Genomic DNA, 26,415 nt, shown 5'->3' with positions numbered 1-26,415 from the left:
TTTTTGTCAATATGTACAATAGGACATCACTCACAGTTTTTATGGATGAAAGAGATAAGTATGTTACCTGAACAAAAGTCAATGCCTTATTAATAGTTGTTTATATATTAAAATATATGAATTGTAGTCTGAAAGATGAAAAAAAAAACATATTGGAGACACGAAACGTTGCCTATCTCCTTCGCTCCATAGATGCTGCTGCACCCGCTGAGTTTCTCCAGCATTTTTGTCTACCTTGGAGCTGAGACTTACAGTTTTAATGCTTTTATTTTAATTTTCATCTTTTAGTCACTCATTTACTTCAAAATCCAGAAAGGAAGGCCGGGCTCTGCTACTGTTGTTTTGGGACTGTCTACCTGGTGAGTCTTCCAGTTAAATATCTATTGTACATTTTCCTTCAAGTATCCGTCCATGCTTTGAAGCTAAGCATGCAGCACGGTTCAAAGACAATACTTAAGGGGAATGTGTTCCAGAGATTAATTATTCAATCAGTAAAAGCTGATATTTCCCATGTAGTACAAATCAATAATCTAAATGTTCTAAAAATGGTTGAGATTTGTGGCGCCCTTTTCTCTGAGGTGCTTCATCCAATAAACATCAAAACCTAAGCACCAAAGAACTTCATACCACAGATGGAAACCATTCTCCTCATCGTGTCCATGTGAGAGGCCTTAAAATGGTATCCACCATAACCTATTTCCCTGCCCCTAGCCCATGCCCCTCAATTTATTTCTTTTTTTAATTCATCTTCTTTGAAAGCTTTGTAGTTTCTGGTTTCATCACTGATTTTGACAGAATGAGTCTGTTTAAAAAGAAAAGTTTTCTCTCTATTCTAATGGGAGACAAGTTAAAAATAATTTTACTTTTTGATTCTCAAATTATGACATTCATTCTTCTGCAACATCCGTACAATTAACCAATGGCTATTAAAAAATATTGAAGCATATTCATTCTTCAGAAATACTTCCTAAACACGCTGCTTACTTTCTCAGAAATAACCTTTTTCTTGGGGTTCTTCTGTGGCAGAAAGTACCATTAAGCGAATAGCTATTTGATTCAAGAAACTGGGCAAGGTTTTACATTTTCATACATTTCTGTAGATCCTTGTTAGTCCATTCAGAATCAAAAATATGATTGCAAATTGGACCATATGATGTGAAACATAAAGCTAATGTGAAAACAGAATAGCTTTTTGAATCTATAAAATACATTTAGTATCCAAAGTGTGCACTTATCTAACTTTAGCAATAATGAATCATTGAAAGCTGAACATCAGCAACTGTGTATTTTGTTTGAGGGCGGGTTCCCAAGGTCATCTCCAAAAAAATATTTGAAGTGACATTGAAGCTGAGTTCTCTATGCCCTTGAAGTACCAGTCCTTTTTACACCATGTCTGGTACCAACAATATGAGGATATAAACTGTCTTTCCACATTCACAAGGGCACAATCTCTTAGCTGCAATATAAGAATTACTTTCCTGTAACTAAATTACATCCTTCTCACTCAAGCATCCAGCCAACAATAATAAATGGACACATTTTAGCACCAAATAAAGCTTAATGGAGCAATGAATAATGAAGATATTACTGTCGTGATTTTAACATAACACTAATTCAATTGTACCACTCGGAATGGTGCGTAAATAAAACATACTTAGTGGATTGATTCAAAATACTAGACATGGATTCTTAAAATGCAATGCATTCATATCACATATGGATTAAACATGGTGTAATAGGAATATTAACAGACACAGCAGTAACAGATTATATTTTATGTGTACATGCATTTGATATCAAATAGTTTAATATTCAGCAGATAATTGATTGCAACTATATAATCTGTTGATTGATAAATACTTGTAGTTCTTTCAATTGCAACCTAATTTTGCGAGCAAAACTGATTTTACAAAATGTTATCAGCTGGTGTACATAATAGCTTGCGTGAGTTAACTGCGCAGTGAAACTAAATATTTTGCTTCGCATTAACTACTCTCCATGTGCAATAATTCTAAACTGCTAATGAAAACTTTCTGAATGATAATTTGAGATGTAATATATAATTGCACTGCTATTAATCACAGATACAATATATTTACCTTCTGTGAAGGAAAGACCACAAAATATATTGTATTTAACTATTGAGCTTTGCACAAACAATATTGTAATTACAGATAACATACTTCTTCATCTCCTTTCCGTTAGAATTAAATAAACATATACACTCCATTCTCAAGCCCATGTATTATAATCTAATTGTTTGCACATATATATCCAAATTATAAGATAGGTGTTGCATTTTAAACTTCTAAACATCCATATATAAATGCACCATCACATCTAGTATCATGAATTAAAATACACATGCAAATTTATTTACATTTTTATTGACTTTTTCTCAGGTTGGGTAAAGGCCAGATTCTCAGCACAGAAACGCTGCCTTAGTTGACCCTAGGTTTTGTATAATATTCACTGAACATGTCATCCACCCAAAAGTGACCAGTCGTACATGGGGCCAGTCTCAGAGTTACCTGACATTCACTGATGCAGAAGCATGACTGTATTGTGCTGTCAATGCCTAATTAACACGCTTAAGTCCCATCAGTCAATACTATGGTGGTGATAATATGTTGCTCCTCATTGCTTTTGTGCTACAGGCTGTGGGCTTTTTCCCAATCACCTGCAATCAAATCACTGTACCCAAAGTAAATGTGCAGAGGGGGATCCCTGCATAAATATCACGGCTCATTCAGCATTTGGTTTATTACAGTTCATTATCAAGAGATTAAAAATACAAGCTTTACACACTTCTAATTGTTGAGTTGTTCCTACATTTATGCTTGGAAAATATAGTTGTACAATAATAAATTAAACATGTTTCTAATCTGCATGTAATATGCTGTGCATACCCCCAACATTATTTCACTAAGTACATGAAAACGTGAATTCACATTTCTCATCAAAGCAACTGATAATCCACGATTGAGGTAAATGTTTACGTTTCAAACAAAAACGAATAGAGATTCACATTGAGAATTTTAGTTATCAAATTTAGAATCAAACAGATTTTCAAAATGTCACATTCACCACTTAATAGTGGTGTACTTTTTTGGGACAATGGGAAGAACAGAAATAGCCTTTGACAGTAAACTAAAAAAATTCAGATATAAACAGTAGGTCCTTGATAACATAATATTAATTTACGTTTCTATCAGTAAAATTGTCTTTCTAAAAAAAACAAATATATTTTTCCTATTAATAATTAATTTGATTCAGCTGTCTCAAAATGCAGTGTCTGTCATTCTCCATAAGAATACAATAGAATACCTCCATACCCTGTCTCCTCCATCAGAACCTGTGTTCAGTCTTGAAGAGTCTTGCTTGTCCATAAAGAACTCTTTAACTTTCTGCTAATAAATAATGCTGCTGTCTTTCATTGCACTACCAATTCTTTGGCTCAAAGTACTACTGTGAACACCCAACAACAAATGCTTCTGAGAATTGAGAACTTGTATAGGTGATGAGGCTTGGGGCAGATCAACCAGATCATATTGAATGGCAGGACATTCTTGAGGACAAGCTATTTCTGATCCTGCTCCTGCTCCTGTTCCTAATGTTTCACCCGACACATGGTCCACCTAGCACTGATATTTATCTCTTCATTCAATATTTTGCCTATTATATGAGATTGATGAGAAAATCATTGTTTACACAGAGAGTGGTGAATCTCTGGAATTCTCTGCCACAGAAGGCCAGTTGAGGCCATATATTTAAGAGGGAGTTAGATGTGGCCCTTGTGGCTAAAGGGATCAGGGGGTATGGAGAGAAGGCAGGGACGGGATACTGAGTTGGATGATCAGCCATGATCATATTGAATGGCGGTGCAGGCTCGAAGGGCCAAATGGCCTACTCCTGCACCTATTTTCTATGTTTCTGTTTCTATATCTATTCTTGGTCCTACTGGCCTCTCTTACTTACACTGCTCCATTTCGCTCTTCAAAAGCTACTCTTGCTGCTACCATTAGCTTTTCTACGCCACTTTCCTTAATTCTCCATCTTTGCGACTAACAAAATGCTCCTTCACTTGAGTCTTTTGATCCAAAACACCTATTGTGATAATTAGTACTGCACAGTTTATCTCTAGTTAACAGAACTATCAATCAAAGCAAGACCTGCAAATGAGGGGAAATAGTGGCCATTGGTGGTGGAAGAACAATCAATGCTAATATCAATATACAAATTGTACACATCTATTGCATGCTAACTGCCTGTATCAAACACATGTATGAAAAAACATTTTAACCTTGTTTTACAAAATTAAACTTTACAACTTTGTCTATTTTTATCTTTATCATTGACAATTTGCCATTCATAAAAGATCACTGAAAAAAATCATAGGCACTTTAGTGACAGTTCTCTCTATAAACTTTTTCTTAAGAGTACAAGTATCCATGAGGTAAACAAACAAACAGCAAGCATTCAGTACACTTCTCACCCAGTGTCCCAAGATATTTAGAAAAAAGTTATAACGTTAAAGTTTTAGACTGTTTTTATCATTCTGCCACATCTTGTTGCATAATATGTGGTCCCAGCTTTTCCATGCATACAATACCTGTAATATGTTCATTTTTAAAAACGTTGAAGTGAATGTTTCACTCCGTGGATTAAACATAAAATGGCAATCCCGACAATGTTCCAAGAAAGTTTTACGTCTTTTATTTGTACTACGCATCCACTACCCTTAATCGTCCTAATATTTCTCATACTACTTGGCTCATTCATCCTTAAAAGCATATCACTTCCACCCCCACCCACCACCGGCCCATGGTAAAATCTGGGTGGTCCACACTGGAGGCAATTGTGTGTTACAAATGAAACAGCAGCATGAAAACAGAATGGCAACAAGAGGAAGAAAAAAGAGAAACCAATATAAAGAAAAAACAGAATGTATGACAATCTGTAATGGGCTGAGGGTTAGAGGTCAGGAAACAAGGGATCCTTCTCTTCATCAGGTTGCTTCCTGGTAACATCCTGATTAAGCTGACAGCTTGAATTATATCTGTTACATTCTGCAGTAGACAATCCATCTGTGCTAAGTCCTCTTCAATGCTGCTGAAGAAGCTTGGGCAAAAGCTTGGTCTTTCTTCCTTTACCATGGGCCTCAAAGCAGTCATCTCATTTCTATACTCTTTATTTGTCAGTCCTCTTCAAAGAGACCTTTAACAAACTGAATGTGTTGTGTGCATCAAGCCCACAGTATTGTTAGTCTCTCAAATGCAGCCAGGACTACACCCCTGCTCTGTCTCTATCTCTCAGATTTAGTTTAATTGTTGGATTGTCATCAAATTATTTCTGGTCCTTGGCATCAAGCCTAACCCTGGCTCTGTTACACAAAAAAACATGCTGGAGATTGAACCTTTCAAGTGATATATTTAGATTCTGTTGCCATGGTGCACTCGGATCTGAAGCCCTACAGAACCATTTGACAGACTACAATGAAGCAGCTTGAAGCAAGTAATTGTGAGGAAAATGGAGAACATTAGGGCTGTTTTAATTTTACTTTTATAATCATTGATATTTAACTAAAGATACATAGCGTATCATTTACAAAAGACTGGAAGTGATATCGTCAACATTCATACATCTTGATGTGAAACATCCATATATTTCGTGAAACTAAATATCTTTCTCAGAACGATATTACAATGAACTGCTTGGTTGTGTAGAATAACAGTAGAATCCCATCACTTTGTGTGTGTAATTGAATAATTAAATAATCATCAATCATACATAAGTAAATTAAGAAAGATTTTGCAGTAAATGAGAAAAAATAAAACCTGCAAAAGATATTTTATATCAGATTTTTTTTAATCCCTGGATTTGTCTTTATTTTTATATTGTTGGGCATGTTTTTATATAAATAAATATTATTTAAAAGTGCAGCAAAAATTCTCACCTTTTATTCCCATTCATATAACTTGCATATATATGATTTTCAAGTCACCAGACTTGGCTTCACTGCTGCATATTAAATCAGCGTGCATTTGAAAAACATTAGCTACAAACTATTAGATCTGTTTTAAGGTACAGTGTCTCAATTTTAGCAAATTAACATTGGCTACCGAGAGTTTCATTATGAAGTAGGCAAGAAGGGCAAATTGAGTGAAAGAACACAAAGAAACAAAATTGGGAAAGTCGGTGGTGGGGATATGAGCTAGGGGATAGGAGAGCAGGTAGTTAAATTTCAAGCAATTATATTTCCTTCAAAGGGACACAGCCTACTGTTACTCTAAAATCTGTGGATTACAGTAAAAAATACTGCAGAACGTGAGTGCATCAGTTCCAAGTCAAAGTGTTCCCAAACCTACACACCAATTGTCTCCACAATGCACATGCACACACTGGCCTCTTGAACTTCACAGTGAAATGAGCAGTCTTAGCTCCACAACTTCAGAACCTTCCCTTTGACCATTCACCATCTGAAAGTCAGCCTAGTTGACAAGATTGGATTCTGGTTGGATAGCAGCATTTACTCCCGTTGTGACAAGCCAAAGCAGGTAAGTTGCCCACTTTTGCTAGTGTCATTGGAAGGAGTTATAGTGTGGACTTCGGCCCAACTTGCCCACATGTCGCATCTACCATGTCCCACCTGATCCTTTCCATGTACCAGTCTAAATGTTTCTTAAACATTGCGATGGTATCTACCTCCACTGGCAGCTTGTCCCATACACCCACCAACCTTTATGTGAAAAGGTTAACCCTCAGATTCCTATTAAATCGTTCCCGCTCACCTTAAACCTATGTCCTCTGGTTCAATTCCCCTTCCCTGGGAAAGAGACTGTGCATTTACCCAATATATTCCTCTCATGATTTTGTACATTTCTATAAGATCACCCTTCGTTCTGCTGCGCTTCAAGGAATAGAGGGCGGGTAGGAAGGTGTCTGAGTCTCAAGCTTGGAAGGGGGCTGGTGAGGTATGGCTGATTGTGGAGAACCATTTGGGGGGACTGTGGAAAGGGGAAAAGCATCTAACTTCTTCCCCAAGTTGTCTGTTCTTCTCTCCAATTGACGGATCTTCTAAGGTCTAAGAAATCCAGATGGCCGGAGGTAAATCTATCTTATCTTACAGATAGTTTTAGCCTGGACGTCTGGGTTTCCTAGAAATTCACTGAATCCTACCAAACTCTTTTAAAATATTTAAATTACCAATCCACTTCTGGGCAGAATGCATTCTGTGGTCGAGGAGTCAGCAGGCTGTGCTTAGCTGTAACATTTCTAATGTGTTCCCACACATTAAATATATCCACTTATTCCATTGATCTCTCAGCCAAAGGTTTCCAACCATCACTGTGGAAAGGGGTTTGTTGAGCTTTGATATCAATTCTCCACAGAAACCGCAGGCCGCTGTCAGTACGTCTGCAGAAATGTGGAAATGCCAGAGTCACTGGCTGAGCTCCACTAGTGATTCCGTGGCTGTAGTCTGCCACATGATTCCAAAGACGTACAGCTTTGTAGGCTAATTGGCTTGGTATAAATGTAAATTGTGCCTAGTGTGTGTAGGATAATGCTAGTGTGTGGTGATCGCTTGCCAGCACGGACTCGGTGGGCCGAAGGGCCTGTTTCCGCACTGCATCCTAAACTAAATTAAAACCATGTGGAGTCAAGCGAGAAAGCCAGAGCCAGAGCTTGCTGATTTTTCCCAGTGTTTGTTAGAGTGTGCATGATCCAGCAGGCTATTAAATTGAAAGCAGATTATAGAGCTGGAAGGAAGGAAAGTAATACGTTACATTTTAGTTCAAGTTCACATTTATTGTCACATGCACCAATTAAGGTCCAGTGATTTTTGAGTTACCATACAGCCATACAGGTAAAAAAAGCAATACACAATAATTTTAACATAAACATCCACCACAGTGAGAGGCCCGGGAGCCGTTACAGAGGGAGGAGCGACCTTCGTGTGGTGAGTTAAAAACCCCATCGCGGGGCTTGTCTCAACAGAGGCCCAGGAGCCGTTACAGAGGGAGGGGCGACCTTCGTGTGGTGAGTTAAAAAACCCATCGCGGGGCTTGTCTCAACAGAGGCCCAGGAGCCGTTACAGAGGGAGGAGCGACCTTCGTGTGGTGAGTTAAAAAACCCATCGCGGGGCTTGTCTCAACAGAGGCCCAGGAGCCGTTACAGAGGGAGGAGCGATCAAAATCTGCAACGTTCCATTCGCAGATCACACTTCAAATTAAGGGGGCTGGTGGAAGCCTCTGATTGGTCGAACGGACTAGAGGCGGCAGCCGTTACAGGACTAGAGGAAGCAGCTGATTGGCTTGTATCCCGGGTAAGGCTTTATTGTATTCGGTTAAGGGGGAGAATGAGGGCCAGGGCAGTTGACTGTTCTGGATGTCAGATGTGGGAGGTCATGGAGTCTGAGTGCCCTCCAGACGTCCACATCTGCGCCAGGTGCGTCGAGATGGGGCTCCTAAGGGACCGTGTTAGGAACCTGGAACAGCAACTCGATGACCTCTGTCTGCTCAGGGAGAGCGAGGAGGTCATAGATAGGAGTTACATGGAGGTGGTCACTCCAAGACCACGGGAGACAGAAAACTGGGTCACAGTTAGGAAGGGCAACGGGCAGAGGCAGGGACTGGTGAGTACCCAGGTGGCTGTACACCTTGAAAATAAGTACTCATGTTTGAGTAAGGGTGGGGGAGACAGCCTACCTGGGGGCAGCGACAGCAGGCCTGGCCTCTGGCATAAAGACCGGTCCTGTTGCTCAGAAGGGTAAGGAAAAGAAGAGGAGGGCAATTGTAATAGGGGACTCTATAGTCAGGGGGTCGGATAGGCGATTCGGTGGACGCAGACAAGAGACCCGGATGGTAGTTTGCCTCCCTGGTGCCAGGGTCAGGGATGTGTCTGAACGGGTCCAAGAAATCCTGAAATGGGAGGGAGAGGAGCCTGAAGTTGTGGTACATATAGGTACCAACGACATAGGTAAAAAAAGAGAAGAGGTCCTGAAAGAAGAATTTAGGGAGTTAGGTAGAGAGTTAAGGAGAAGGACTGCAAAGGTAACAATCTCAGGATTACTGCCTGTGCCACGCGACAGTGAGAGTAGGAATGGAGCGAGGTGGAGGATAAATGAGTGGATGAGGGACTGGTGCAGTGGGTATGGATTCAAGTTTCTGGATCATTGGGACCTCTTTTGGGGAAGGTGCGACCTGTACAGAAAGGACGGGTTGCACTTGAACTCGAGGGGGACCAATATCCTGGCGGGGAGATTTGCAAAGGCTACTGGGGAGACTTTAAACTAGTGTAGTTGGGGGGAGGGACTCAAATTGGGAAAGCTAGCAGTCAGTGTGTGAGGCAGGAGGCAGAGAATGGTAGCACTCTGACCCAAAATGTAGGGGAGAGAGAAGAAAAAGACAATAAACAGAGAATAAGAGAGGGTGGGTTTCTTAAATGTGTATATTTAAAGCTAGGAGCATTGTAAGAAAGGTGGATGAATTTAGAGCCTGGATTGACACCTGGAAGTATGATGTTGTGGCGATCAGTGAAACATGGTTGCAGGAGGGCTGTGATTGGAAACTAAATATTCCAGGATTTCGTTGCTTCAGGTGTGATAGAATTGGAGGGGCAAGAGGTGGAGGTGTTGCATTGCTTATCAGGGAAGATATTACAGCAGTGCTTTGGCAGGATAGATTAGAGGGCTCGTCTAGGGAGGCTATTTGGGTGGAACTGAGAAATGGGAAAGGGGTAGCAACACTTATAGGGGTGTATTATAGACCGCCAAATGGGGAGCGAGAATTGGAAGAGCAAATATGTAAGGAGATTGCAGATATTAGTAGTAAGCACAAGGTAGTGATTGTGGGAGATTTCAATTTTCCACACATAGACTGGGAAACACATTCTGTAAATGGGCTGGATGGGTTGGAGTTTGTAAAATGTGTGCAGGATAGTTTTTTGCAGCAATACATAGAAGTACCTACTAGAGAAGGGGCGGTGCTGGACCTCCTGTTAGGAAATGAGACGGGTCAGGTGGCAGAGGTATGCGTTGGGGAACAGTTCGGGACCAGTGATCACAATACCATTAGTTTCAATATAATTATGGAGAGGGTCAGAACTGGACCTAGGGTTGAGATTTTTGATTGGAGAAAGGCTAACTTTGAGGAGATGCGAAAGGATTTAAAAGGAGTAAATTGGGACATTTTGTTTTATGGGAAAGATGTGGAAGAGAAATGGAGTACATTTAAAGGTGAAATTTTAAGAGTACAGAATCTTTATGTCCCTGTTCGGTTGAAAGGAAATAGTAAAAATCGGAAAGAGCCATGGTTTTCAAGGGAAATTGGACACTTGGTTCGGAAAAAGAGGGAGATCTACAATAATTATAGGCAGCATGGAGTAAATGAGGTGCTTGAGGAGTATAAAGAATGTAAAAAGAATCTTAAGAAAGAAATTAGAAAAGCTAAAAGAAGATATGAGGGTGCTTTGGCAAGTAAGGTGAAAGTAAACCCAAAGGGTTTCTACAGCTATATTAATAGCAAAAGGATAACGAGGAATAAAATTGGTCCATTAGAGAGTCAGAGTGGACAGCTATCTGCAGAGCCAAAAGAGATGGGGGAGATATTGAACAATTTATTTTCTTCGGTATTCACCAAGGAGAAGGATATTGAATTATGTGAGGTAAGGGAAACAAGTAGAGTAGCTATGGAAACTATGAGATTCAAAGAAAAGGAAGTACTGACACTTTTGAGAAATATAAAAGTGGATAAGTCTCCAGGTCCGGACAGGATATTCCCTAGGACATTGAGGGAAGTTAGTGTAGAAATAGCAGGGGCTATGACAGAAATATTTCAAATGTCATTAGAAACGGGAATAGTGCCGGAGGATTGGCGTACTGCGCATGTTGTTCCATTGTTTAAAAAGGGGTCTAAGAGTAAACCTAGCAATTATAGACCTGTTAGTTTGACATCAGTGGTGGGCAAATTAATGGAAAGGATACTTAGAGATAATATATATAAGCATCTGGATAAACAGGGTCTGATTAGGAACAGTCAACATGGATTTGTGCCTGGAAGGTCATGTTTGACTAATCTTCTTGAATTTTTTGAAGAGGTTACTCGGGAAATTGATGAGGGTAAAGCAGTGGATGTTGTATATATGGACTTCAGTAAGGCCTTTGACAAGGTTCCTCATGGAAGGTTGGTTAAGAAGGTTCAATGGTTGGGTATTAATGGTGGAGTAGCAAGATGGATTCAACAGTGGCTGAATGGGAGATGCCAGAGAGTAATGGTGGATGGTTGTTTGTCAGGTTGGAGGCCAGTGACTAGTGGGGTGCCACAGGGATCTGTGTTGGGTCCACTGTTGTTTGTCATGTACATCAATGATCTGGATGATGGTGTGGTAAATTGGATTAGTAAGTATGCAGATGATACTAAGATAGGTGGGGTTGTGGATAATGAAGTAGATTTTCAAAGTCTACAGAGAGATTTATGCCAGTTGGAAGAGTGGACTGAAAGATGGCAGATGGAGTTTAATGCTGATAAGTGTGAGGTGCTACATCTTGGCAGGACAAATCAAAATAGGACGTACATGGTAAATGGTAGGGAATTGAAGAATGCAGATGAACAGAGGGATCTGGGAATAACTGTGCACAGTTCCCTGAAAGTGGAATCTCATGTAGATAGGGTGGTAAAGAAAGCTTTTGGTGTGCTGGCCTTTATAAATCAGAGCATTGAGTATAGAAGTTGGGATGTAATGTTAAAATTGTACAAGGCATTGGTGAGGCCAATTCTGGAGTATGGGGTACAATTTTGGTCGCCTAATTATAGGAAGGATGTCAACAAAATAGAGAGAGTACAGAGGAGATTTACTAGAATGTTGCCTGGGTTTCAGCAACTAAGTTACAGAGAAAGGTTGAACAAGTTAGGGCTTTATTCTTTGGAGCGCAGAAGGTTAAGGGGGGACTTGATAGAGGTCTTTAAAATGATGAGAGGGATAGACAGAGTTGACGTGGATAAGTTTTTCCCACTGAGAGTAGGGAAGATTCAAACAAGGGGACATGACTTGAGAATTAAGGGACAGAAGTTTAGGGGTAACATGAGGGGGAACTTCTTTACTCAGAGTGTGGTGGCTGTGTGGAATGAGCTTCCAGTGAAGGTGGTGGAGGCAGGTTCGTTTTTATCATTTAAAAATAAATTGGATAGTTATATGGACGGGAAAGGAATGGAGGGTTATGGTCTGAGTGCAGGTATATGGGACTAGGGGAGAATACGTGTTCGGCACGGACTAGAAGGGTCGAGATGGCCTGTTTCCGTGCTGTAATTGTTATATGGTTATATGGTATAGTGCAATCAACATTCCTCACTGTGATGGAAGGCAATAAAGTTCACTCATCTTCCTCCTTTGTTCACCCGTGGCGGTCAGGGTCGGGGCCTTGAACCCTCAGCATTGCCTCTGCCGACGGCCCGATGTTAAAGCCCTCTTGTCGGGATGAAGGAGGCTCCGGCATCAGGACGGAACGGAAACACTCCGCAGCAGGGAGCACCAGAGTCGGCCTTTTCTTACCGGAGACTACGGTTCACGGTGTTAAAGTTCACAAGCCCCGCGGTCAAAGCACTTCCACAGTGATCCTCGGCAGAGGATTGCAGGCTCCGCGATGGTAAGTCTGCGCCGCGCTTGCGGCTTGAAACCCCAGACCGGTCTCCAGGAAAGGCGGCACCAATCCAGTTGTTAGGCCGCGGGGAGGGGACAGAGAAAGATCACATCTCCGTCGAGGTAATTGACTGAAAACGGTTTCCCCCTATTGCCCCCCTCACCCCCAACATAAAAACATACAGAGAAACATTAAATCATACATTTTAGACCAGAGGTCGGCAACCTACGGCCCCCGACCGAATGAGGCCCGTAACCCAAAATCATCCGGCTCGCAGACATATTTTATTTTTCCGTAGTCATCCGGCCCGCAGACTTCCTTCATCTCCGGTACCTCCCGGTCCTGAGGCAACCAGGCACGGTGATGCAAGGACGCAAGGAGGCCTCCACAATTGTGGAGCCGAGCGCCCGAGTGGGGCCGTGCGCCGAGCTCTGCTCAAAGCCGCCGACACAGCCGCGCACCTTCTGTGTCTGGACTTCACTGTCGGGTTTGGGGTTGTCAATAGGCCGGGGACGAGTGAGTGTGAGTATTTGAGCCATCGCCTTCAGGACAGAGCCAAGGCAATGGTCCGTTGGTACGCCATAATGGCGAGCGCCCGTAACTAGGGGCCAGTGCTCCGTGTGGCGTCCTCGATGGAGCGGGATCTATGTGAGCACGTGATTTGATGCCTGACATCCGGGGCGAGATGGGGGGCGGGATCTATGTGAACACGTGGTTGATGTGGCCCACCATCCGCTCACAGACATGCCACCCGGCCCCTATGCCAAACAAGGTTGCCGACACCTGTTTTAGACACACTAAAAATAACAAAAAAGTCGAAATAACACCCAGTCCGCCAGGCGAGGCTACCATCTCGGTGCCACCCGATAATGTTTTAAGAAAACATTAAAACATACATTTTAGACCAGGGGTCGGCAACCTACGGCCCCCGACCGAATGAGGCCTGTAACCCGAAATCATCCGGCCCGCAGGCGTATTTATTTTTCTGTAGTCATCCGGCCCGCAGACTTCCTTCATCTCCGGTAGCTCCCGGGCCCACCCAGGCGCGGTGATGCAAGGACGCAAGGAGGCCTGCGCTGGTGGCCACAATTGCAGAGCCGAGCGCCCAATCCGGGCCAAGCGCCGAACTCTGGCTTTAAAATTTTTTTTATTTATTGTCATTGTCTTCAATTAAGAGACAACAAAATTCTCTTTCCCTTACAATCATACAAAAAATAAAATAAAAAAAAATACAAAAACACAGAACACAGTAGTCCACAACACAAACTTCCCCACAGCAGCAGCACTGTGAGGGAAGGAACCAAAGTCCAGTTAACCTCCTCACTGATGTTCCCCAATGTTCACCCGTGGTCGGGGCCTCCCGAGCACCCCGTAGTCGCCGCTACAGGCGACCCGATGTTCAGGCCCTCTCGCTTGAACAATAGAACCCCGACGTCGAACGGGAGAACATCCTCAGCGGCCTGGACCTCTGAATCGGCCACCTTCCACCGGAGTCCGCGATAATGTGAGCCTGGTTTCATGATTTTAATTTAAAATATTTCCAAGTATTAAATTTTCTTGTCCTATTTTAGTTATCATTTTGTGTTATTGCTTTGACAAAACAAGGGAAGGAATGCCGATGTATATCAAAACTTTCAGGAACAGCTTCGTGGTCATTGCTTGTTCTGGCTTGTTCATGCAAATGTATCTAATGAGGGTGAATGGAAAACACAATAGTCGGTGGCAAGGGCTCATTCAGGAAAATTAGCCATTTTATTCGCACCAGTTGTTAGTGCAAAACTAAAGAATTAAAGTGTTTGGCAACCAGGAGATCAGGTAGGTCCAAGCAGACTGAGAGATGGTGTTCAGCGAAACGATCGCCCAGTCTACGTTTGTGCTCTGTTCTGCAATGTACTTTAACTAAACTGAAACCACCTGTCTACCCATGTATGAAGATGCAAAAGCATATATACCTAGGAAAGCCACATCATGACACTACAGTGGTGCCAGGAATACTGAAGAGATATTATATTACTTTGAAAGCGAGGATTGTTTAACAGGGTTCATTAAGAAACTTGTTTAGTTTTCTAATGATAGAAAATGGGCCCTTTGTTGAACAATATCTCAAAACCATCTCAAGACTCTGAACAGGAATCATGTCTGCGTGCAATGATGTGAAATTGTAGAACATGGAATTCCCAGGGTTAGCTCCACAACTCCCCAGTTTGTACTCTTTATTTAGGAAAAGCAGGGTAGATGATATGCCCATTGGTTTCATTACCATTTGGATAGAACCAATATAAGACCCTGAACAAATCATGGTCTGAAGAAGGGTCTCGACTCGAAACGTCACCTATACCTTCTCTCCAGAGATGCTGCCTGTTCCGCTGCCCCCCCCCCCCCCCCCCCCCCCCCCCCCCCCCCCCCCTTACCTCAGCTATGCCCTCTCGTGTTTGAATCCTCTACCCTGGGAAGAAGACTGTGAGCATTCCCTTTATCCATGGCCCTCATGATCTGTACACCTCAATAAGGCTTCCTATGCTATAAAGAAAAAAATTGCAGCCTACCCAACGTCTGCCTATAACTCAAGCCCACAAGCAGCGGGACAGGCAGCATCTCTGGATAGAAGCAATGGGATCCAGAGATGCTGCCTGTCCCGCTGAGTTACTCCAGCATTTTGTGTTTATCCTTTCACGATTCTGTACATTTCAAAGAGCGAGTACAGTCCCAGTCCCTTCAAATGCTCATCATATGTTAACCCAATCATTCCTGGGATCATTCTCGTACAAGACATTAGTTTTGGCCTGTGAACTGGCTAAGGGAACAGTGGTGACAGGCACATACGTATCAATTTTGGAGTAAGATAGGGAATGCAGACTATTGAAAATAGTCAGTGTTTGATCATTTTCCAAGAACATATACATGTGAATATTAAGAGAACATGCAAATCTAGGTCATTCCATCTTTACTTAATATTCAAATGTATACTTTCAAGAAGTTTTTTTAATCAAAAAGGCAATCAAACTGCATGCTAATCTCTCCATGACCCCATGCTAATCTCTGCACAATAGTAAAACAAAACGATTTGTGAGGGGACAGAAGATCATGTTGGAGAATAGCTAACAATAATATGCCAATTAAATGTGCCAGGTAGTTATTATTCACTAGTCAACAATGAGCATCTACGAGTAAAATTGTTACATGTCTTTTATTTCTAATCTGCAACCACTTTTGTCAGGGTTCCCAGTTGAGAGCTTGATGGTCAAGAATTCCATCTGTCAGCAGATCCTTAAAATGACCTCACTGTACTAGGAAGGATATAAAATGGTGGAGACATTACCACAAATGATAGCATTACGGGTGCTGACTTCTAATATGCTTTGGGAAATGATGGGAAATTATAATTAACAAGTAAATGAACAAAATAACTGGGTTGGGCAAATTATGTAGCAAACTTTCTAAATTGAAGAACAGGGCTTCAATTTGATGAGGTGCTGGTCATGTTACAATGCCAGCTGGAAGAATGCTATACAAACATAAATTTGAATTCCACAAATGTATTTATTGCTTTTAATACCTTGTGGTGGCTCCAATATAGCAATTTAGATTTGAAAAGCTTTCTAATTTCTATTTATGACGAAAATAGATATTTGATGCAAATTGACCCTTCTCATCATGAAGAGTCCACAGAAACAGTTGAAAAACTTGCACTGAGGTTCCAATGAGAAGGCTAATTCTTCCGTGGTTGTACTTGTGTAAAGCCTTATGTGGTTGTTTCAACAGCAGATTATAGCAAGCACATTTTGCTGCTTTGAAATTTATTGCTGTCTGCAGTAGCACCTTAAAATGTACCGCATTCTCAAAACCATATTGCTCTTGGAATCAGGTATTATTGAGTCAGCCTTGCTCAAGGAAGGCCCTTCCTTTATGCACTGCTTCAATGCAGATGCAATGAATGGCGGAGTAGACTTGATGGGCCGAAATAGAGAATTTTACTCCTATTCCTTATGTTCTTATATCCTTATAGCACCAAGAAAATAGGGGAGGGGGACACAAGACACTGCAGATGCTGTAATCCTGAGCAAAAAAAACTGTTGGGGGAACTCAGCAGGTCAAGCAGCATCTGTGGAGGGAAAAGGACAAATGACATTTCAGGTTGGGACCCCTCAGTTCTCAACCTGAAACATCGTCAGTCCATCTTCCTCCAAAGAAACTGGGAGAAGTTGAGGTCGCAGCCATCTCAATCAGCGGAGAACCACTGCACAGGTAACATATCTGTTTTTCTTTGGATAACTATATTTTTTAATAACAAAATGATTTGAAACCACCTTTAAAAATTATTGCAGATTATTTAAATAAATATTTACAGATATAATACTCTTACTTTGTATATATATGATAGAACAATACTTACTCATCTTTCTGGGACTGTTCTGGGGGTCCATGTGGTTCTCCACAAAGATTGCTGTTCACTGATTTGCCACTGTCTATTACTGGTGGCAGAGTTATGGAATGCACACTGTGTTCTTTTTTGGAAGATGAAGTCCTTTCATCTTTGGTAAAAGGTGACTTGTTGCTCTTTACTAAATCATCATTTACAGTTGTTTTAGGATATTGAACGGAAGCATAAGGGTCTTCGAGACATTCCTCCATGTGCAATTCTTCACTGCTACCAGAAGTACTTGCACCACTTTCTGAATTATACAGCTCATCTGCCAGTCTCTGCACATCCTCTCTTGATTTCATAGCCTTGGCTGCATCCTTATTCTGATTCTGGCAATTTTTTGATTCTGTAAAAACAAAACAATTGATTATTATGAAATGATAATGTCTGAACACTTCCTGTAATATTTTACTGTCACATTTAAACTTTCCTCACGCCCAAGTCCTCTAGAGATTTTGCTTTGCACTTCAAAAGTGAGAAGGTTATATACCCACTTGACATATGTAATTAACAAGCAACTGAGTCTGCTCACACACACAGAGTAAGTTTCTTAAAAAATGAGAGTAGAACACAAAGTGTGTAGGAAGGAACTACAAATGCTGGTTTACATTGAAGATCGACACAAAATGCTGGAGTAACAGCATCTCTGAAGAAAAGTAGTAGGTGGCATTTCAGATCTGAAGAAGGTTTCTGAAGGATCCCAAATGTCACCTACTCCTTTTCTCCAGAGGTGCTGCCTGACCTGCTGAGTTATACCAGCATCCAGTGTGTACTTCCCATCAGGGAAATCATTCATTATATCGGGTGAAAAACTGAGATATTGTGAAACATCTCCTCTTAGAACCTGTTCATAAATGAATGAATGAATGAATGTTTATTAGCCAAGTATTCACATACGAGGAATTTGCCTTGGTGCTCTGCCCGCAAGTGGCAACATGACATCCAGTGACAGTTAGGAATGACACATAAAACATTAAACATTAATAGTAATAGTAATAGTAATTAATAGTAAACATAAAACATTAAACATAAATAGTAATAATTCAACACAGAACATTAATTATGTCTAGTTCTATTTCCTGGCTGTGGCTTAATTAGTACCCAACATCAAAAGGTGACTGAATGCTGAACATTTACTACTTGTTTAGAGTTTCTATCAGGGAACCTTATCAAATGCTTCTGCGCATTTGTACTTCAGATAGTTTGTTCAGATTGACTCAACAATTTGGATGTAGTCTATGTTCTAAGTAAGAAAAGTAAAAAAATATCACACATATATTTAAAATTGACAAATTAACTGGATCTGGATGTAGTACGCTGAAAAGCTCCAGGTAGAGCATCACTCAGCACAGGACAATTTTTACATTTACCAAGCCAATTAACCTACAAATCTGTACGTCTTTGAAGTTGGGGGGGGGGACCGAAGATCTTGGAGAAAACCCACGCAGATAACGGAGAGAACGTACAAACTCCATACAGGCAGCACCCGTAGTCGGGATCGAACCCGGGTCTCTGGCTCCGCATTTTGCTGTAAGGCAGCAACGATACCGCTGCGCCACCGTGACTGCCATTATACTGATGTACTGTAAATTGGGTTCGCATTAAGGGCACTGCAAATAATTTTGCAGGAATGCAGTGTGAAAAGTCAGATAGGGTTTCTGTTCAGATGGTGTACAGCAACCCATGATGGAAGCAAACAGATCAAGATCTGTATGCAGACAATCAAAGTTAAGACCAAAGTCTGCCAACGTCAAATGGCTAGCAGCCTGGTACTGACCTTTTGACTAATATCCTTCATTGGCTGAGATTTCAGAAGGCAATGCACATTAAGTGTCAATGACTTGAAGCTGGCGTTGAGGATGGGAGAAACAAAGAACTGCAGATGCTGGTTAATACACAAAAAGACACAAAGTGCTGGAGTAACTCAGCAGGTCAGGCAACATCTCTGGATAACATAGATGGGTGAAATTTTGGATCGAGTGCCAGATGCTACCTAACCTGCTGAGTTACTCTAGCAGTTTGTGACCTTTTGTGCAGGATGGGAGTGGGGTTAAGAGTAAAAATTACCAAGGGAATTTAAATACTATATTTTAGTAAGTCAGTTTGTTACTGAGGAATTAATGTACTACGCTGATTTGTTATCCAGACTAAAGGTTGTCTCCAATGGGACACAAAGTGCTGGAGTAACTCAGCCGATCACACGGCAACTCTGGATAGGTGACATTTTGGGTTGGGACTCTTCTTCAGACTGACCTATCTCCAATACATTGTACTTTAATTTTAAGGTACAAAATCAATTCAGCTGTAAGGATTCCCTGATGCCAGACTGGCCCTTCAACTTTCACTCGGAAAGTCACGATCAAGAGCAATGTTCAGCTCATGTAGGATTAGTGAGAAGAACCGTTTGTACCTCAAGAGTCAAAGTAAATACATAGGAGAATGTGCAAGGTATTTTGACATTCCAGACTATTCTGCAATGGGAGAGACAAGAATAAAAAGTAGTTGAAAAATGTTAGAAGGAGTGGGAAAAGGAGACAAAGAGAAGGGAGGGGGGAACAAAGTGTGATGGGATATAAGAGAGGACAAGGACGAAAATGGTAATGGAGAAGCAGAATGGAGGTTAATTGGGAAGAGATTGGGGTTGAGAGGAGCAAATGTAGAACATGGAGCTTAGGAAGAGAGAAACAGGTCATGGAATTGTCCTAGCAGGTCTGCTGCTGCTGATTGTGATTTGTTTTGTCAAAGATCATTTAAATGGATGCAAATAGGATGAAAAAGGAAGACATAAGCGAGAAAGTGCAACAAACACAGTGTTCGTCTCGAGGTGAAGATCATTGTGAACACAAGACCAAGAGTGACTTACATTATGGTTTACTGCAAGACAACTGCAATATAACATCTTAAGTGGGCAATGTAGGCAAGAAGTCCGAAAATCAATATTGACTGTCTCAAATATGACCATGCTGCCATTAAGGAAAAAAAATGTCTTTCAGTTGGCTTAGTTTTCAGAAACAGCTTAAAAATGATATTACTTTCTCAATTAACAAAGTGTAGAGAATAGGTTAATACAGGATGTATGTATCTAAGGTAGACGTGTATATTTCGAAGTTAGGTGATTTTCTCACAAATTTTCCTGCAGCGCCACCTCCTGTAAAACAAATGTATTTGCTCACATCCAGGGCGGATGCATGAATTGTTCTGTCGGTTTATGTTAAATATATAATTTTAATTGTCTTAAGAATGTATCGCTGATGAAAGGGTACAGTATAAGATAGCGGACAAGGCTTGAAAATGAAATCTGTTACTAATATCTGGTGGCAATAAGATAAATTGATCCACAGGTTCTTTAGAGTTTGACTGCAAAAGTGAATTTTGATTGTTTCAGATTGTGTCCTTATCCGAAGTTACAAGTGCCAACATCCATAAGATAGTTTTATTTATTCTGTCTAGTTGCCTGCTTGCTTCATTTTCCTTTAGTTGAGATATCTTAATCATGCTGGTATTTAATAATATGACCTTTTGCTGAAATGTCTACAAAATTGATATTACTCATTGTGAGCTTTTATTTGTAATAATTTGCAAACAATTTAATAACACCTAATTTAGACTACTTGCAACCTATGCATTTTTTTTAACCCAATTCTCTCTCTATGAAGGATTTACTCTTGGGATCCTCTGATTTCTACATGCTCACTTTTGATGATGAAATAACTCTCCATCATCAAAATATCTGTTGATCTACAGCTGTCCCTGTTGCCTGATACCCAAACTGAGATGCGGCAGTTTTCTCCAAATAAATAATAATACCAAAGCCATTGGCTTCATTCTCCATCACAAACTACAATCACTCTTGATTAACTCCAAATCTGAGTGAACTAGGTTGCTGACAGAATTTAGAAACCGTGAAATGCAGATGCTGGTTTACACAAAAGGACACAAAGTGCTTGAGTATCTCATGGGTCAAGCAGCATCTCTGGAGAACATGGATAGGTGATGTTTTGGGTTGGAAGAAGGGTTCGACTGGAAACATCACCTATCCATGTTCTCCAGAGATGCTGCCTGACCCACTGAATTTCTCTCTGAATGTACTCTTTCCACCTATATAACAATGCATACCTCTGTCTTGTCTCAGTCCACCTGGCGATGATCCACTCATCCATGCTTTTGGTTCTCTCATTCCTCACACTTCGTGAGCTCCATTCAACATACCACTGCCTATCTGCATTTTATCCAGGCCAAGTTCCACGCATGCTGATCTGGATTGGATTTTGATCAACCAATGTCTCCATTTCAAAATTCTTATCCGTGGACTTCAGTGCAATATGTCCTGGACAATTGGGAGGCACAATTCCTCTGACTCACTCTAAAGATGTTTCCAAATCCACTGAATAGATTATTTTCCAATTTCCATTGCTCTCCAAACTTGTGGTTAAATAGTGCTTACACTTATAGTTACTCAATGCTGTAAAATATCTCCAAAGTGGCTTGACCAGTGATCTTATTAATTTTTTGAATTAATGTAAAATTGCCATGTATTTGGCAACTAAAAAAGAACTAATAGCTTCCAGCATTTCACATCTGGACTATCCATTACAGCTTTTAATAAAAGCATGAAATGCTGAATTAAATTCTGCACAAAGATACTCCTACTTCTCAACAACAGGTTATTTAAATTCCATACCAAGTTAAACAGATGACTTTCAGCTCATGGTAATGCAAATGGGAAATGCCAAATCATGTCTTTGTAACAGAAGTTCTGCCACAGTCTGAAGAAAGGTCTCGACCTGAAACGTCACCTATTTCTTTTGTCCAGAGATGCTGCCTGTACTACAGTACTACAGCATTTGGTCTATCTGCTACCAATAAAAGCTGTAATAACTCAAATTCTGCATTATAATTTGCATTAACTTAATAAACTGTCTTCTGATATTTTGTATAAACCACATTGTACCTACATGAACAGAGAAGAGAATACTGAGCAAAGAAAGTATTACCTAAATAAAAGACTTTGCTTCTTTGTCGGGTCATGGCAAAACTACCAGAGTCGTGTGCTGGATCCATGGGCAATTTCTGAAACTGCTCAGGTGTCTGTTTAGGCGTAGCGGGATTGTTACGAATATTATCTTTATCTGGCAGTTGATTGTTAACGTCCTTTTGCATTGTGCCTTCTTTCATTTCTTCCTTAATGGGCCCTAACTGAGCCGCAGGTGAAGCTAATTCCAGACTGCCAACTGAACCTTTTGCTCGAATGTTCCTGTTAATTTCGATCGCTTCATTGTTATGTCTTGCAGTTTTAGAAGAGATTATGGGAGTGAGTGGCATTACTTCACAGTCTGGAAGCCCTGTCTTCTTGTCCATTGTGTCAGAAACAGTCTGGAAGTTTTGCCTTCCCTTGCTTGACGTGAGTACCTTCAAGTTGTCCATCACTGAATTACACTGCATTGCTGCCACCTGCCTGTTTGGCTGAGGAGATAAAATGCTCTCCATGGGCAGGTAATAGTTTTGTTGTGGACTCAAACATGTTCCATTTGCAGTCTCTGATGTTGGCTGGCCCATAAAGTGAGTGGCAGTGTGATATAATCCCTTTGACAGGTATTTGCCAACATTTGTGCTTGTTTGACTTGATGAATTTCTTTCCTGGCAAAAAAAACATCAAATATTACTTAGCAATCAATGCAGTTTTATTTCATTTAACTGCTGGAACTATTCCATAAATAAATCATATATGAAATTCTTTGCAATTAAATATATGGTCCATGATATTGGCATTCATTCACACACAAAAGTATATTTTGCATTTTGAAATATTTTTCCACCACAATAAACAAATCTCTCAGTGCAATTCTAACAGTCTATAATTATGTTTGTACAGAAAATGTGTTCGTTTTCAGTCAAACATGTTAAAATTCAGTTTGGCAAATTCCTTCCAATTAAATATGTAGACAGTACACTTCTCCATTTATTTGTGCAATGAGGGTTACATTCAGTGCTTCATTCCCGAAAGTGAGATTTATATAAAATGCAATGTGTAGCAGAAATTACCATATATTTTTATCGCATGCTGCTTCAATGTTAATAATTACATTTTGCTATATAATAGATCTCAATTTTTTGAGTCATTTAATATCTTAATGCAAATAAGTTGATTAAAGCCGGAGTTTGTGGGAAAGAATTCTTAACTAAGTAAAAAACTTCTGAATAATTAACTGTTTGATGAACCTAAGTCTCCACCTTTTTGACGCTGAAGCAGTAACATTCATTTACACAAGGCTTTTTTTGTTATCAATAAACAAATGAAAATATCCTTTCAAACATTCAGAACATTGATTCAGGAATCAAGTGAGAATCATGTTTTCAAAAAGACCATTAAAAAATCTATTCATATGCATCACATTAAATCATAGAAATAAAAACTTACAGTGCTAAGTTGTTCCACTGTACTATTTTCAGAACATTAATTGAAACAGTTTGTATAATGACTGGAAATGGGAAAATTAGCTGCACTTCACATAACACAATATATTATGCAAATAAATATTCTTATATTAAATCTAATTATGAAATTATCTGTAACCCCATCAAGTGGTATGATTAGACACAACAGTGCGTGGTGAAATATAGAAAAATACACCATTAGGTGACACCTGACTCGGCTGATGCATTTTAACCCAATTTTTCCATATTTGTTTATATCATTACTTATCTTTGCAACAAACATCTTAAAACCAATGCTGAAACTCCCAATGCATTACTCTGTTAGTTAGAGGATATTATGGTTTGTGCGGGCTGGCACAATAGCAGCATTAACAGTGTTATTTTACATTCAATATATCCACAGATGTCCCGAGAGATGTTGCAGATTCAATATGACAGGGTTTCTCTCCATTCTTTTAGTTTAGTTTAGTTTAGAGAAACAGCGCGGAAACAGGCCCTTCGGCCCACCGGGTCCACGGCTACCAGCGATCCCCGCACACTAACACTATCCTACACACACTTGGGGCAATTTTTTATATTTTTCAAGCCAATTTACCTACATACCTGTACGTCTTTGGAGTGTGGGAGAAAACAGAAGATCTCGGAAGCCGAAGTGTCAGAGAAAACCCACGCGTTCAGGGGAAGAATATACAAACTCTGTACAGACAGCACCCGTAGTCGAGATTGAATCTGGGTGTTGTGTACTGTGCTTTCAAGTAGAAAAATCATGGATGATATTATTTTTCTCCCTTTCCCCTATCCATGTTTCTTCATTCGTTCCTCATTCCCTATGCCACATCACTGCTGAAGTAATTTCAAGATTTCGATTATTGGAAAGAAAGTTTTTGGAACAGTGGTTTGACCACTGCTTTTCATACATGGCTAGTCTGAACAATGATCCAGAACCGAAACATCACCTAACCATGTTCTACAGTGATGCTGTTTGACCTGCTGAGTTACTCCAGCACTTTTATTTTGTAAACTAGCATCTGCAGTGGCTTGTTTCCACAACCCTACAAACTTGGTTGCAAGAATTTTGAAGTGTTGGAGGTGCAAAAGGTGTGTCAGAAATACCGGATTGTAAGAATATTATAGAACCTCGACCCATTGTGTAAGGATAAAATGTTTGTGACTTCCTGTCGCACATTGCTATGTTAATTGTTATTCTTCACCAATGTTCAGAATAACTATTCTTGCTAATTCAAAAGAAATATACAGTTTAGTTTTCAACAGCAAAAATGAAAAAATGACTCCCATAACAGTTCAAAGAAAATATATATTTTTAATTTTGTCTATCAGAAATTATTGAAAAGGGGAGCAAAACTGTAAATAACTGTTAAATGAATCATAGTAAACTCAAGTGCATCAATTGTGACTCCAAGAATTCTACCATGAAGGTTGCATGAAACTAAATTGGTTCTCCTCAAATTCCGAACTTATGTTGTAACAACATTCTCTTGAAATGGACTGACATAGATTGGTCATAGGATGCAAAATGTTCAACATCCTTGAGGTCCTATTCATTATTTCCTTCCAGGTTTTGACATGGAAAGTACTGTTCAATGATGCAGGATGTAAACATGCAAGTTTGCACAATGGCATCACCAATGTAATTTAGGTCAATATCATAGATATTGGTATACCATTCTTCCTCTTTCAGATTATAATCAAGGAGAAATTGTTTTCTACTGATTATTGTCTTGGAGGTTGTTAGAATAATAACAATACATGAGAAGGCCATTTTTCCCTCATAGTCCACTTGAGAGACTGCATGAGCAATGCATCTGCTCACTTCTCCCTGCTCTTTTCTCATAGCCTTGCAATTATATAGACACTCCCCAACTTACGCAAAAATAGGCAACGTAAACAATTACATACCCAGTCCCTAGTACAATCAAGGCAGTTTATAATTTCCATGACATTGTGCGATCACTCAAGTTTACCTCGAAACAAGCCAGCTATGGCTTATCCAGAAGGCTGCGTGCCGCAAGAAAGTGCCCGAACAACGAGATGGAACTCAAGCCGATAATGACAGCGGTGCTTTCTCAGAAGGCCGTGCACCGCAGAAAGTGTCCTGGATGCAGTCAGATGCCGCTGATGCAGTTAATACTCTCAGTGACGGACACAATGTGCTAGAATAACTCAGCGTGCCAGGCAGCATTTTTGGAGAACACGACAGGCGACGTTTTGGGTCGAGACTCTTCTTCAGGCTTAATGAGTTATTTCAGGCAGGGGAGGGGGATGATGATTCCCACTTACGTTAAAATGTGACTTACTTAAGGGTTCACGGAACCTAACCCTTACATAAGGTGTGGAGTACCTTTGTAGTACGTGATTCATTTTAGTTTTGGATCGACCCGAAACGTCACCCATTCCTTCTCTCCAGAGATGTTGCCTGTCCCGCTGAGTTACTGCAGCCTTTTGTGTCTATCACCGACTGCACTTGGCCAGGCCGACACAGCAATGCCTCCACGACTCGGACCTTCATGGTCAGGTTATGAAACTCTGCACTTACAACAACTGGGACTTAAAAATGGTACCAAATCTGACGACACTCGTATACTATCTCAGTCTACTAATATGTGCTTATGTATAGTAACACTTGTACTGAACTGTATGCAAAAATAAATTTCACTGCCCCTCGGTACATGTGACAATAAAGTACCACTGAACCGTATTTCCCAGTTCCATAAGAAGTAAACTGTATTTCAAAGTAAGAACCTCACAGAGAGAACATTGTGTTTTCTGTAATTTAATAATCATGGAATAGAAATTGTTTACTTTCTATTCACATCAGAAAGATCCTTTTCTATAAATCCAGTTCTGTAATTAGTGTGGACAGTAAAGATCAGTGGAATTTTTGTTTAAATATTCTCATATC

General features: G+C 40.3%; 1 protein-coding gene across 3 annotated transcripts in view; it reads right to left on the bottom strand.

Annotated features, from left to right (window-relative positions):
• Positions 1–26,415, bottom strand: part of kiz (kizuna centrosomal protein) — a 136,393-nt gene that overhangs the window by 56,408 nt on the left and 53,570 nt on the right. For all 3 annotated transcript variants that reach the window (XM_033026199.1, XM_033026197.1, XM_033026196.1), the window contains 2 exons: positions 22,055–22,697; positions 17,031–17,406 (listed from right to left, as the gene is read on the bottom strand). In XM_033026199.1, coding sequence (XP_032882090.1) covers positions 17,031–17,406; positions 22,055–22,697 — 1,019 coding nt within the window. The remainder of the gene's footprint in view (positions 1–17,030; positions 17,407–22,054; positions 22,698–26,415) is intronic.

Source organism: Amblyraja radiata, chromosome 8 (assembly GCF_010909765.2).
Source record: "Amblyraja radiata isolate CabotCenter1 chromosome 8, sAmbRad1.1.pri, whole genome shotgun sequence".
NCBI classification, from domain to species: Eukaryota; Metazoa; Chordata; class Chondrichthyes; order Rajiformes; family Rajidae; genus Amblyraja; species Amblyraja radiata.
The sequence above is the reverse complement of the archived record's forward strand: the minus strand, read 5'-3'. Positions and strand labels throughout refer to the sequence as shown.